This window comes from Scardinius erythrophthalmus (genome assembly GCF_964197995.2).
Source record: "Scardinius erythrophthalmus genome assembly, chromosome: 21".
Taxonomy (NCBI): Eukaryota; Metazoa; Chordata; class Actinopteri; order Cypriniformes; family Leuciscidae; genus Scardinius; species Scardinius erythrophthalmus.
The window spans coordinates 24,590,905-24,606,191 of record NC_138241.1 but is presented as its reverse complement, the minus strand read 5'-3'; the positions used below and the strand labels follow the sequence as shown (position 1 = coordinate 24,606,191).

The 15,287-nt window shown below is 38.1% G+C and overlaps 1 protein-coding gene across 6 annotated transcripts in view; it reads left to right on the top strand.

Annotated features, from left to right (window-relative positions):
• sorbs1 (sorbin and SH3 domain containing 1) overlaps window positions 1-15,287 on the top strand; it is a 42,931-nt gene that overhangs the window by 8,705 nt on the left and 18,939 nt on the right. For 5 of the 6 annotated variants that reach the window (XR_014029046.1, XM_081350639.1, XM_081350641.1 and 2 more), the window contains exons 12-15: window positions 445-559; window positions 2,409-2,492; window positions 11,460-11,509; window positions 14,206-14,378. Coding sequence is in view for 5 of the 6 variants with exons in the window: in XM_081350639.1 (XP_081206765.1) it covers window positions 445-559; window positions 2,409-2,492; window positions 11,460-11,509; window positions 14,206-14,378 (422 nt within the window). In the remaining variant the exon portion in view is untranslated. The remainder of the gene's footprint in view (window positions 1-444; window positions 560-2,408; window positions 2,493-11,459; window positions 11,510-14,205; window positions 14,379-15,287) is intronic. The other variant, XM_081350638.1, reaches the window with a different exon arrangement.

The window sequence follows — 15,287 nt, the reverse complement described above, 5'->3', positions numbered from 1 at the left end:
ATCTATCCAGGTGAATTTTTATTTCCTTTAATGCAGGTAATTTGTTTATTATGAACATGAATTAATACTATGAACAATAGTATATTATAATAACAATAGTATAAATTTACGGAGATTAATAAATGTTATAAAAATCGTTGGTATTATTAATTGGATAATTACAGTCTAAGATTTGAGCCTAATTGTAAAGTGTTATAATAATTTGTAATGAAAAATTTGTATTAAATCAAAATTATGCAAAATAGGTTACTGAATATGTATGTATAACACTGCAGAATACACTTCTCCAATTACATGATTAAAGTGCTTTTATATGAGATTTTATATATACTCAAGCTGAATGTATGGGAACGCTTAATTAAAACTTGCCCTTGTTGGTTGCCATGGCGACTCTCCACCTCCCTTGCTGTATCACTCCATCTCTCCCCCCATGCATCCCTGCAGGAATGAGTGGGAGCCCCCTGACAAGAAAGTAGACACCAGGAAGTACCGTGCTGAGCCCAAGAGCATATTTGAGTACGAGCCAGGAAAGTCTTCAGTGCTGAAGCAGGAGAGAAAGGTATGATGCTCTTTATACACGCATGTTTTCTGAGTGCTGTTGCTGTGCATGCCGTCTGATGCTGCAAGAGCTGGTTTCTGCCTGTTTCACTTAAAAGGACACAGCACACTCACAGCTTGGTAGTCTTAAGTGACCTCGGTAGGTGACTTGTGCTAGTGATGTTGTGATATACTGTACTGTGCATAGCATACATGACATGATCATAGCGTGTGTTCATAGCAGTGCACACACTACAGTAAGGTTAAGTATAGAAGATAGAAAGTAGGAGGACCTTTTGCTCAGCTATAAAAAGATCATCAATAAGTGACACTTGCAGTGTCCAGACCCAGTTAAGAATAGAGACTCCTGCTGGGGCTTGAGTGTGTCTGCAGTCTGGTCATTTTCATGGGAGGTTTGTTACCATGACATTCAGTGATTCAATCTTTTTAGCATGACTCATTCTGGGAGCTGCTGGTATTACATAATGTCTTTCTGATGACATACCGCTGAAATAGGTTTATTGTAGAAGCCAAGCAAAGCACGTTGGATCCTGTCAGTGAAACAACTGAAGCAGGAAAAGTGCGAGCTGCATTAGTTCTTTCATTTTCTGCTAATTGTTAGGGAAAGTAATTAAATTGGCTCCAGGTCAGGTCCTATCTAGGGCAGAAGATAATGTGCTGCCTGTGTCTCTTCATTGATTTAGCTCTGCAGAAACAGTCCTTTTCTTTTGGAAAATTTTGTGTCGTGGAATATTTCAATTATTTTTAAATGATATGTACACTACTGTTCAAAAGTTTGGGGTCGGAAAGATTTTTTAATGTTTTTGAAAGAAGTTTCTTAGTTTCTTATGAAGACTGCATTTATTTGATCAAATATACAGTAAAAACAGCAATATTGTAAAATATTATTACAATTTAAATTGTTTTCTAATTAAATATAATTTAAAATAAATGTAATTTATTCCTGTGATGGCAAAGCTGAAATTTTCTTCAAAAAGTCTTTAGTGTCACATGATCCTTCAGAAATCATTCAATATGCTGATTTGCTGCTCACGAAACATTTCTTATCAATGTTGAAAACAGTTGTGCAGCTTAATATTTTGATATGATGCATTGAATATGATACATATTTCAGGATTCTTTAAAGAATAGAAAGTTAAAAAGGAAAAAAAGATTTCATTAGAAATCTTTTGTAACATCACGTCTTTATTGTCACTTTTGATCAACTTAGTACATTCCTGCTGAATGAAATAATTATTTCTCAAAAATAGTATTCATTTATTTAAAAGAAAAATCTTACCGACCCAAACTTTTGTACAATAGTGTAATATCATGTTAAATATAACATAATTATTGTTATTGATTTTTAAAACAGTGTAGAAAATATTTGGCAGGATTTTATAAGCAAACAATAATGCAAAAAGATTTATATTCATATCAGAAGTGTGAAATTATGGATTTTGAGTACCGGTATATGAATATGTGTTTATTTTCCTTGTTCGCTTGTTATATGCATTCATCTATAAGACCTATGATCTATGGATCCCTTTCCATCATCATTACTTTGTCTTTATGAGATCTTTATTTTCTAATTCCTGTTCCTTTTCTGAGATCAACCAGACGCTCTTGCAACAAGTCATCAAGCTGGAAACAAATCCAATTCATGTTTCCTCTGCTGTCTCAGCCTGGAGCCTTTTTTTACTTTACTGTCTGAGATCATGACATTAAGAGAGAGTTCATGTAACATCATCATTCAGTCTCATTGTCTTTGTATGCTGAAACTTCCTCTTTCTCTTTCTCTTTCTCTTTCTCTTTCTCTTTCTCTTTCTCTCTCTCTTTGTCCTCCTTTCCTTGTTGCCATATTTCTGTAGACTCAGGACGTAAGTCCAGAAGATGTAGATTTAGTGAATGAGCCTTGGTATAGGTTCTTTTCCGAGATGGATTTTGGCAAAGCGGTAAGTTGGCAGTATATTAAAAAAATGCATGTCATCCTTTTTTTGTGTTTAGGACCCTAAATATATATTTTTTACGTCTGTCTGTTAGAACCATTGTTATGTCACTTCCTTTCTGCACTGACCTTTCATATGTATGTTCCTTATCCATCCCATTTTAGCTCAGTGTATAGCAATACAAAAGCAATACAGAAAGTAACATTACAGTGAGTGGAATAATTCTTCTAAATGTGCATCAGAAGCCACATCAGAGAGCGATAGGTGATAAAATGGTGCAAGCACCTCCTCTCAATTTCCCAGATGCTTCCTGATCATCTTCTGAAGCCCTTTTTCACCAACTTTTCCATCTCATATTTGTTTTTTTCTGACTGTAATTCAATTTGAATCTCAATATATTATCTTTTGCACTGTGATTAAACAATGAATTGCCATCTGATTTGTAGTTGGGGTTCGTCTGACAAAAAAGTCTTCAGTCTGTGCCTCGAAAAAACGCTCATCTTTTTTGAGTCTTTTTTTTTTGTGAGAATCTGCCACTCATTCTAGGTGTTGACACAGATGACTTTGAGAAAGTATTCATTTTTATGTAGTGCCCAGACTGGAAACAGACAGCAAGCTGTGATGATGCAACTAGTTTGGTAAAGATAATGCTCAACATTGGCCAAACTGTTTCTCCTGTGCTGTTGCCTGTTTCCAGCAGCATTGCCTGGCAACATTGACTGAAAAATTGGCCTCTGCATCATCCGCTTCTTGGTTGTCAGATTTGCTACATCCACCTTAACTAATGCGAAAGTGCATAACATCCTGCTGGTAGCTATCCAGTCATGGCGATTACATTTTTGTAGTGTAAACTTGTTTTGTCTGACCTTGACGCATTAACTAAGCACTGTAAAGTACCACTGGCCTCCTGTCACTAGGTTCAGTGAGGGATAGGAAGGCCGTCACTATGTTATCAGTGGCACAGAGCCTGTGCAGTGTTGTCATCAACTCAACACCTGTGAGTAAATAGCACATTCGTTCACACTTATTTTCCTAGAGACACGTACCATGATACACCCCTGGGTGATCGGTTGTTTAACCTTTCTTTTTCAAAACTCACTGTGATTGTTTCCATGGGTGACAGTAGTAAAATTAGCCAACAGTAGTAAAATTGCTAAATTAAAACTTTTATTCAGCAAGTATTCAGCAATTAAATTAATCAAAAGTGAAAGTAGACATTGTTACAAAAAAACTTTTAAATAAATGCTACTTTTGAACTTTCAATCCTGAAAAAGCTGTATCATGGTTTCCACATAAATATTAAACTGAGTAACAAATATTTCTTGAGTAGCAAATATTAGAATGATTTCTAGAGGATCATGTGACACTGGAGAGAATATTCAGCTTTGCCATCACAGAAATAAAAAATCTGGTAGTGAATATATAGTATAATATCAGAGGTTGTATAATATATAATAAAGTGTAAAATATCAGAGGTTATGATAATATATTGCAATTTCTCGTACAAGATTGTTGCAGGTCAAGAAGGTTTCTCAAAACTAGTCTAATGACATGCTTTCTAGAGGAAAAAAAGCACAATAAAATTATCACCAGAATAAATCATGACAAATATTAAATATGTGACCCAGTCCTACTCTTACTGCCCATGCATGGCTTTTGTGTATGACAAGTCTTTAGAATTAGTTCTTCTGACAGTGAAACCAAACCCTTGAGTATGAGTCACTGAGTCACAGGCTGCATTCCTCATGGGTAGACTCATAAATCTGAACATCAACGTCATGGCACCAGTTAATAGAAGGTTCCTGTCTCTTTCCAGATTTCCTTGTTTAGAGATGAAAGTGAGGAGTCACCTCCCTTGAGAGCGGGTGTCTTGGGTCAACTGATGCGTCCCTCTTGCTTTGTTGATAAGGCAATGATAAAATACTCATGGAGTTCTAGTTTCAGGAGCCAGTGTGAAATTCTCATTGGCTTAGTAAGATTCCCATAAAAAGTCAGATGCAAAAAGTAAAATTAAACACATTTCTAAAGCTATGTAAACACTCTTGCAAAAAGGGTTGAGATATTTTGTCAGTGTTAGAAATATTAACAACAGTATCCATCATATATCCTGCTTTGTGTAGACTGATGCATACTGTCATTCATACCTGCTAGGTGCGCTTGTGCTGCCGCTTCACGCTGGTACCTGTCAGTCTGCTATGGTTGACTGTTACATTTGTTTTTGGATATGTTTTTTCTGGGAATCGACGTTCTTGGATTATTTCCTGGACTACTTTACACACTCAAAAAGTTTTGGATAACTGACCCGGCAGTCTCCGTGATCCTGTCACACAGATCGGCTGCGAGCCCTCTCCATTCCTATCCTTATATCCCTCTCGACATCTGATACAGCGAGTCTCCACTCTCTTTATCTTTTTGTGGTGTCAATCCTTGGTATGGTTGGGTAGCCTTCCCTTCTGTGGATTGTGTGGATTGTTGATCGGATATAGCTCTGGCTAACGTAGTTAAACCAATAAATTGTTGTATGGGTCACATTGGTCATCACTTGTCATGTCATTGCGTATCCACTTGTAGGTTTTGTTTTTTGGTCTTTTTGTGCTGTTTTTGGATGACGATAATCAAATTACTTTTCCCGAGATGGCTTTACAATTTTCTACTTGAACCTTTTAACACCACCTGGGTACATCTATTTCTCTCATCCACGTCTTCATCGTAGAGGTGGAGGGCTGGCTATAGTTTGCTGTGAGACTATTAAAATATCCAAGATCGAGTTTCATGATGTTGCAGCATTTGAATATCTATTGCTGAAAATGACTGGCCAAACGTCACTGGCTGTAATCTTAATTTACCAACCTCCAAAATTTCCCTCTGACTTTTTCCTCTGAGATTAGTGAGTTATTACTCTCGGTAGTCATTCATCTGTTATTTTGCTTGGTGATTTTAATATACATGAAAACACTGCACAATGCAAATAATTGATGTCTGTGCTGGACTGTTTCAACTTAACTCAAACATGTAACTTTTGCTACTCACTCCAGGGGTCATATACTGGATCTCATATGTACCTGGCTTATATAATATTCTTGTTAGTGGCTCTGATTTTGCTTTCTCAGATCACAAACTCATAAACTTCAGTTTTAGTTTTCCAATATCTATATCACCACTGAAGAAAATGCTCACCTATCGTAAAATCAATTCTGTGAATCCATCTTCTTTCTCTGTTTCAATAAGGGATTCAACCTTGTCAGAATGTTTACTATCTAACTGTCCGTCAGAAATCTGCTGTATTCACAATAACGCTTTTTCTCAAATACTTGAGAGTCATGCTCCTGCTAAAACTATACTGGTTCCATCTACTCGTGCCTCACCCTGGTTCACTCCTGAACTTCGAACAATGAAAAATGAGGGTCGCCACCTAGAAAGACTATACAGGAAAACTGGACTCATTGTGCACTCTCTGGCTTTCAAAGAACATTTGCTCAACTACCGTACAGCCCTCAACGATGCAATATCCTCTTATTTCTCCTCTACCATTAGAAATTCCACGTGTGTCCTCGAGGTTGCACCCTTCATAACACAAACTGTAGTTTGGCTTCCACCATTGTCCCAGCAGAATTTAAAATGGCTGCGGTGACCCCCATTCCTAAAAAAACACGCCTTGACCATCTAAATATGGACAATTATAGGCCAATATCTAATCTATCTTAAGCAAACTCCTTGAAAAGGGTGTGGCTTCGCAATTGACCGTTCGCAAAGACCCGCCCCCTTTAGTTACTGTTGCTATGTCCGACAAGCGACGCCGCTCTCGCGCCACACGTTCTCACGCAGTGAAACACACATCGCGGAGCAGAGAAACTGACAACACACTGACAGACAGGACAGACCAGGTTACTTTTGATATGAAACAAAGTCTCACCTTTCAAATTTGGTCATTTTTTAAAGACATTTAAACAATAAATACCGTTTTGTGTCTCTTTAATGTGTCTGACAGATCGCTGTAGAGTCCCATTTAAAGCTGCTCGTGAACCGATCATCTCTTCCTTCTAGTTCATTTATAGCATCAAATAAACATGAATAAACATAAGAAGGAATGTTGTTTTAACAGCGGAAAGACGTTAGTACACTTCGTTTTTCAAGTTTAAATCCTCCAACGTTAATCTACTAACTCTCCTGACTGCTTTGTCGGACAAAATGGCGGATTATGATTGGTCAGATCGCCTGTCAATCAAACTCCCTGCAAAGGGTCAATTGCGATCATATTTAGATGTTAATGGTCTTTTTGAACCTTTTCAGTCAGGATTTCGCCCATCTCATAGCACTGAAACTGCTCTTCTTCGGGTGGTTAACAACATTCTTTTGTCCGTGGATTCAGGGTTAATAAACATCTTGATGCTTCTCGATCTAAGCGCTGCATTTGACAGTTTGCCAAGAAATACTGATCTCTCGGCTCTCTGATATCGGCATCAATGGTTCCTCTCTTTCCTGACTCATATCTTACATCAGCGACAGAAAGTACTATATCACCATACAAGGGTATAGATCTGCCACTGCTTCACTTACACAGAGTGTTCCTCAAGGTTCAGTTCTTGGCCCACTATTGTTTATCATCTATATATCCACTTGGTGTTATCATATGCAGGCATGGACTTCAATTTCATTGCTATGCTGATGACATTCAAATTTATCTTACCACCGGCTCCGATAGGCCATCCCTGCCTGACTCACTCACTGCTCGTAAAAGGGACATCAAGCATTGGATGTCCCTGAATTTCCTCAAATTAAATAATAAAAAAACTGAGATATTGGTGATTGGCTCTGCTGCCTCAGTCAAAAGGATGGACCGGTTCTTTGATATTGATGGAGTTCATGTTAAGCCTTCGTCATCTATTCGTAACCTTGGTTCTCATATTTCTTCTCTTGTTAAAAACTCTTTTTTCCATTTTCGTAATATTGTACGTCTTCGATCTTCTCTCACTTTAGCTGATGCTGAAACCTTAATTCATGCATTAATCACATCACGTCTGGATTGTTGCATTGCTCTATTTCTTGGTCTGCCCCACCAAAAATTACAGTATGTTCAAAACTCAGCAGCAAGAGTTCTCTCCTCCACCAGGCGTTCTGCTCACATTACTCCTCTGCTTCATGACCTTCACTGGCTACCCGTGTCATCCCATATTCACTTTAAGGTATTACTTCTAACGTTTAAGGCATTAAATGGTCTTGCACCTCCATATCTGTCTGATCTACTTTACTCTTACCGCCCTGGCCCCTTTGATCAGCTGAACTTGGTTTATTGTCCATCCCTCGTTTCCGGTTGTCTACTGTAGGTGGAAGGTCATTTAGTGTTAATGCTCCTAAATTATGGAATTCACTACCTCTTACACTTCGTAATATCTCATCTGTAGCTACATTCAAGACTCAGCTAAAAACGTATAACATGTATTTTGGATAATGTGACTATATGTGTCCTTATGTGATTGTAATGTGTGTACGGGTGTGTAAATGTATTGTAATGTACAATGTAAAGCGTCCTTGAGCTACGGAAAGGCGCTATATAAATAAAACTTCTTCTTTTTCTTATATATACCATCTTAAGTTATGAGACTGTCACAAAAAGTTCCAGTAATAGACTTGTTGTGCTTGTTGACTCCTATCTGGGAGCAACTTTAAGTATGAAGCTGCGTGTGTGTGTCCGTGTCTAAGTGGGTCGAAGGTTATTGGAGAATGCATGTGACCTGGCTTCTTCAGTGATTAGCACACCATACTCTATGACAGTGACAAACACAATCAGCCCATCTCCTATATCCTGTGTATGGAATGAGACATACACTGTATGTACTGGCCTAGCAGTCCATATCCATTATGTGTTTGTTTCAATTAGACAACAATGTTCCTGTGTACAGTAGAAACAGTTTTTTGATTATAGCAGTTTATCAAAGAATGAAAGAAAAAGGTTGCATATAAAGTACTTTCATAAGACTTTTGTAAATAAGCACATAAGCCCCATTTGCTCATGTGGTTAAGTTGCACAGCACCCTCACTCACATTGTATGCTATTTATATAATAGAAAAGTTGTAAATTTTCTTGAGTCATCTCCTGCACCTGTTAGGAAACTAGCACATGAAAATGAGCAAACATTATTAACACACTGTTCCACTGACTAGCCTTAACAATCAGGGGAAAGGAATTTACATCCTAGGAAATACTGTGGTAAACATCTCTTGATCTTTATTGTGGCCTCTTTAGGAAGAGCATTTAGCACATTGTGACTTATCTTAAAGGGACAGTTCACCCAAAAATGATCATTTACTCAGCCTTATCATTCCAAACCTGGATGATTATTTTATTTTATTTTATTTTATTTTATTACCTCAACATTCATATCTTCATTTTTGTTTCAGAAATAAAAGAAAGTCACATAATGACATAATGGTTTAATGACAGAATTGTAATTTTTGGGAAAACTGTGCCTTTTAAGAATGGATTCAGTCTAAATTCAATAATTCAATGTGCTGAAATTAGACCCTGTAAACCCTGATGTGACAAATGGACGTGTACCAGACGAGATGATGGGAAATTCTCTAGGAATACTGTCTCAGCATTATTACTTTTAAGACTGAGATGTCATTTCCTTTAAAGTTAATCACCTTATATGAGAAATTCTATTGGTTGGCATTTCATATAACGTAAGGCTTTGAAACGGTATCCTCTGTGACATACTGTGCACGTCACTTTCACCCACCGTCTCCATGGGTCATGTCAAGAATCTCATATACCCATCTTAAATCTCACTTACAACAGTCCTGACTTTACTGCAGTGGCTGTTTGTAAGTGTATTTCCTGTAAACTCAAGGGCCCTTTAGTCCTTCTCACATACAGTTAATGATAGACATAACAAAATCATCTTTTTAGTTTGTTTACACTATTTTTTTACACCATATACTTTTTCTTCTGTCAGATATAGTATATAAAGCTTCCTGTACTTATATAATATAATGCCAGCAACAGTGTTCTAAATTCATTGCATTATTTCACTTTCTTATCTCCTCATTTTAACAGCTGCATCACACTAAGGTATTGTACTGGCTGTCACAAGTATTTAGATTAAGATGCGTGACACTTCAGATAAGGCTTTCATGCATGCTTCCTGTTTGCTTATTCTTCACATCTGAGCCAAGTCTGGTGCGAAAACCTCTTGGGATGCTGTGCCGGCTGTTTTCTTGAGAGAAAAAAAATGGTATGAATGGAAAAAAGGGACAAAAATACTAGAGGTCGCTTTGCAGACGTAATAGCAGCTTATGTCACTGGGTGTTCCTCAGGAAACAAAACTTCTAGAACATGACGCTGTATAAATAGAGCGATATTCTCACACAAAGCCTGTATTCAATCGCGAAGGTTATTCGTGATCCTCTTTACCCAGCAACCAATGGGATGAGCATGTTGCGGTCAGGAGCTGAACTTTTCTTCTGTCGGTCAGAAGAGGGGGCCGTGGGGTGCTGGCACGCATGTGGCATACCTCTAAAGGGACAGCAGCAGGCTGGGATTGTGCAATCGTATTTGCAAACACCACTTGTGCTTTTTTTTTTTTCTTTGGAGGTGTGCTGTCATGCTATTTTTACCATCTGTGACGTGCACTTTGGGAAAAGCAACAGAAACAGCAGCCTAAAATTAAACTTCTCTAAACCATTCCAAATGCAAGGGGGGTACAAGCCGTCGCAGTGAATGGCTCTTTCTGATCTGCCGTCGGGAGTTGCTGCCTGGCAATAACAGCTCCTTATTGACTCAATGCTTGCAGTGCTGGGTATTTACTTACAAGTTGTAGTCTGTTACTGATTACAAATTACATGATGAAAATTGGTAATTAGTTACGAAATCTATTGGATTACACATTTTATGGAATCTAATCTGAGTACTTTTTTATTACTTTTAGGTTACTTTTGACCTAACTCGTTTATCACATCAATTTTAATTAGATCATTGTGCAACGCATTGATTCTTTTCTTTATTATCAAAAACATTAAGTGCATTAAATGTCAGGGTTTCCCAAACTGGGGTTGTGAAGGAGCTGCAGTGGATATGCGAGTTGAGTGGAAATCGAATTAATTAAATAATAAAAATGCAAGCTTAATGAAAACATAATTACTTTTAAAAAAACAATACCTGAACACTAGAAACTTCATTTGTTTGCCTGCGTAGTGAGAACATGTGAATGTGTTGTTAAAATGAAATAATACCTTAAAAACTCAGGGAGACTTCAAGTAGATATTTTAGTTTAAAATAATATGTGAATAATATTTAATCATATAATTCATTAAAAGCTAACTTTAATGTGATTAAAAGCATTTTAAAATATACTATAATTACAAAGACTTCTGATTACATAATCCAGATTACATGTAATCAGTTACTACCCAGCACTGGACGCACGTTATGTGAACTTCCTTTGACGTACTAATAATATCAGTCCTGTGATTTTGTACAGCATGTCCGATCCGATGCTCATGATATTCTTAATATACATGTGTAGATCCGTTTGTGTTTGTGTATGTGTATGTGTGTCTGTGTCTGCCCATGTAATTTGGCCCACTTCCCGCACCAGCTGGTTAATTGTCTCCCTGTCTGGCCGGCCAGTAATGAGAGTGACTCAATAGAAGACAAAAGAGAGCCTCGGTGAGAGACAGCAGCTGATTGGTGGAAGCGCTGACAGCCCCCTCCCAAAATGGGCGCCCCTCACAGCCCCTGCTAATCCCACCCCTCGCTCCCAGTCGCTTGTTTTCCCCCCTAACTTGCATGCAGGCCAAAATACTTGCTTACTTCTCCACGCTACGCTTCGTCCAGAGGACTTAAGAGTTTCAGAGCTTTGGACACGGCAGACGTTCGCAAGCCTGACTGACTAATGCGCCTTCTCCCTTTCCAGCTGCCAGAGAGTCAAGCCTTTGGAGCTATCAATGACTTCTTTGTTTGGTTTGTTGCAGAGTGCCCCCTCTTTCAGCCCATTGGAAACATCTTCCGACCTCCAGCAATAGTAAGTCCATGCTTCTTTTTCCCCTCACAAATGTTCCTTTCCACCATTTTCTGATGGTGTATGCCTTGTTGTATGTGGGTGTGTTTGTGCGCCTGTCTTGCTCTCCAGCCATCTATTATCAGGCAGAGCTGTCACGGGGCTCTCTGGAGATTTCCCTCGTTTCCTTTTTCTGTTTCCTCAACGACCATTTGCAATGCAGGCTGCCCAGTGTAGGCGTTTGTGTGATGTATGTTTGTAAGCATGTGTGCGTGCGTTCGTGGAGGAGAGGCCACGGATGGTTGTGATGATTTGTTTCGTGCTGAAACTAGTGTCTGAAAATAAAGCCTGGATGTCTTTTTAAGAGAGATAAGAGACCTCGAACATCCACCCATTCTGTTAGTAGAAATCCCCCAAATTTTAATGTGCTGTTTGTGAAGCACACAGTAAAGTGTCATTTTTTTTTACTGACAGCTTTCACTGTGGCATTTACGTGATCATGCCTTCACAATACTGACATAACAGTCCTATTATGTCTTTAAATTTGAAGACATTTACATTTGAACAAAATGTTTTTTTCATTTTTCAATTTTTTATTTATTTATATGACTTAACAATATATATATAATTTTCAAAGAAAACATTTATTAACTTACATTTATTGATTTAGCAGATACTTTTATCCAAAGCAAATAATAAGGAATACAACAAGCGATTCTTCTTAAGGAGCCAATATGATACAAAGTTTCAAACACTGTCCAGAATAGTACAAGCTAGAACAGGGAGAAATATACGATATAGTGTAAGCATAGAAGAATAAAAAAAAAAACACATTTATTGATTTTGTATTATTTTGATTCAGACATCTGAAGTATCGTCTAAAGCATGCGCAACAAAAATAGAATCAATTTAATGTCATGTAAGCTTTCTTTAAAAGCATTCTTTAACATAACTCGTCAGTAAATAAACGTATTCATTAGTTAAATCAGTTTAACATTTTTTCCATGCTTCCTTTGCCAAAAATGTAACAGTAAAACATACAAAAGAATGAATCTTTTGTGGTATTTTCATCTCTCTTAAGAATCTGTGGCATCTTTAAGCCTAGCGGTCTTCACTTTGGTGTGAGGATCTTTGTGATGTTTGGATGTGGTGTTTATTGTTTTATCAAAAGCCACATGGTTTAGTGATAAACCAGGAGGCCAACTAGTGTTCAGCCAAAACACTAAACCAAAAATATGCTCTCATGACTTGAGGAATGTCTGAGAGACAAGCCCTGTGTAAGTGTAATCCTGAGAGAAACATAGTTTTGCCTTATGGCTAACAGATCCTTGAAAAGGAGCTGAACAGCATGAAAATACTTCAGCTTTACTGATGGTCAGATAAATCTGGTAAGACCATCTCCGCTCCAGCAGTTGTCAGGCAGCTGCTCAGGTTCCTGAGTTTGGAGCCAGTGGCGTCTGGAATGACGTGTGCTCACTTCTTCTCCAGTGGAAAGCATCCCAATGGTCATGTCATTCTTGGGGACTTCATTAAGTGTACAGTATAATGGAATAATTCATAAAGCTGGAGTCACAAGAGCAGTGTCTTGTACGCACACATAATTTTTGTTGAATAATGGGTATTTTATTGTTTCCAACTATGAAAAAGTAGGAAAGTATTCTAGGGCCCTTAATATTTTATTGGTGAGTTGGTTGTTACGGCCCAAAACTGTAACTGTAACTGTTACTGTTAATATGATTCCCTCCGAAAAAGAGCTGTCGATGTATAGGACCATTGTCTGTGCATTTAAAATCCTTGTCATGGATAAATTCCCTCTCAAATCACTTAGCATGTAGGCCATGTGAGTCTGGTGTGTTAACCCTGTTGGAAAAACAGTCTCATTCTGGTCAGACTGGGCTGGTTTGGGGTTTTGGACACTTGCAAGCTGGTCAGACCAGCTGGACCAATTTAAAACAACTAAGACCATCATGCATTTTTGTTTTTCAGCAGAGAATAGTCTGCTGAAAACATAGCATGGCCTTACTGGACTCAATATTATTGCTTTATTGCATACAGCAAAGAGTCATAATGATAAGAAAGCATGATATACTTTCATTTTCCCTATACCAACATAGACTACAGCTCATTATATGGGAAGACCTAACAAAAGACAACTTATTAAAGGTGTGCATCCTTAAAGAACAACTTACTTTCATGTAAGCACACACTTTAGGTTTATATGACTAACTGCTACATGTGGAAATCTTCAAGCATGTTTTTTAAAGGATGCCACACAGGCCTCTGAGGAATGTTCTGATAAGGGCCAGAGCAGCTGGCGCTGTCCCATTTATATCAAAGAGCAAACACTGGCTGACTAAAAATGTCCAAGTTTTAAATTGTTTAGCAACATTAAAAGTAAAATGAATATTATAATTTTTTTATCACTTTAAAGCATATAAAAATAATAACAAAAATAAACACGTTTTTTCCACCAGATATTTCAAAAGTATGAGCAGGTTTAGTTAGTGTGCTCAATAAATCTTCAATTTACAATTTTTAAAAGAAATCCAAGGCAAAGTATTTTCTGTAGTATTGTTTTTCCATAATATTTTATGTTTTCTATATCTGCTTTTAATAATAATAAAAAAATCATATAAACACGACACTAGAATTCTGTTCAAACATGTCGCGTGAATATGATGATTTATGTAAGTCACAGCCTCATCTCTATTTGTGCCCAGCTCGACCTGTAAAGCAGGCGACAGTGAAGCGGAGAAGGACAGCTTGTCTGCCAGCGGGCAGGCAGCTCCAGAATGTGATCGACACACTTACAAGAGTGTCCTGGAGGGCGGCGACATCCCTCTGCAGGGCCTGAGAGCGCTTAACAAACGCCACCCCAGCACTTCCTCTAAAGGTAGGCTTCCACTCTGTGTTTAAGTTTAATTCAGGTTTGAAATGATTTTGGTTTAAGGATTTCTAATCGAAATATAACTAAAATCATACTACATTATTGTAAAGCTGGCTCATTTGTTGCCCGTTGAGCCCTCTTCATCAGCATTTTCTACATTCCTTCCTTCACAATACCACACAAATAACACAGCTCATTTGTCTTTCTGTGTTTTGTTAAAGCTGGCCATTTTTCACAGTTGACACATAACAGATGTCTGGTTTGACCTTTAGTCATTCACTTGACGCCGGCCTGTTAGACAGAATGGGCACATGAGGTTCGGCTCAGTTGGGTGTCCAACTGCTTTAGAAGTGGGCCATAGTGTGCGGAAAGGGGGTGGACGTAGAGATTAATAGGGGGATCTGATGGTAGACACTCACCCTGCAGAGGAGATAAACATGCAGCATGTTCAGGGGTGGTCAGGTATGAGGGGGTCAGCTGTCAGAGTGAGGTCATGAGTGGAATGCTAGCACATTTGACCCGGAGGATGGGCCGCTCGGGTCGGCAGGGGGTGGAAAGCGGAACGCACAAGGGTTGAGGATGATGACTGTATCCGTTAATAGTTAACATGACCCACATGTTTAGACAAAGGCTTTGTTGACCACTGTGTGAAGATCTTTTTTTAACTCTTGTTTCTGTCTGCTTTGACTTTCCAAGGCAACATGTTTTGCATACAGAATATACAATGCCGTGTATCTTGTTGTGACTTCATAAAGTTATGCTTCTAAATGCATAATTGAGTATAAAGAAATCATTAAAGACAAAAATATGAATTAAAGCACATTGCAAAATTTTGTTTAATCCAAATTATGTGAGTTTCCCTGTTTCCCCCCTGCTTTTAAGTAATCTTTACTATCTATTCCATGTTTCTGCTGC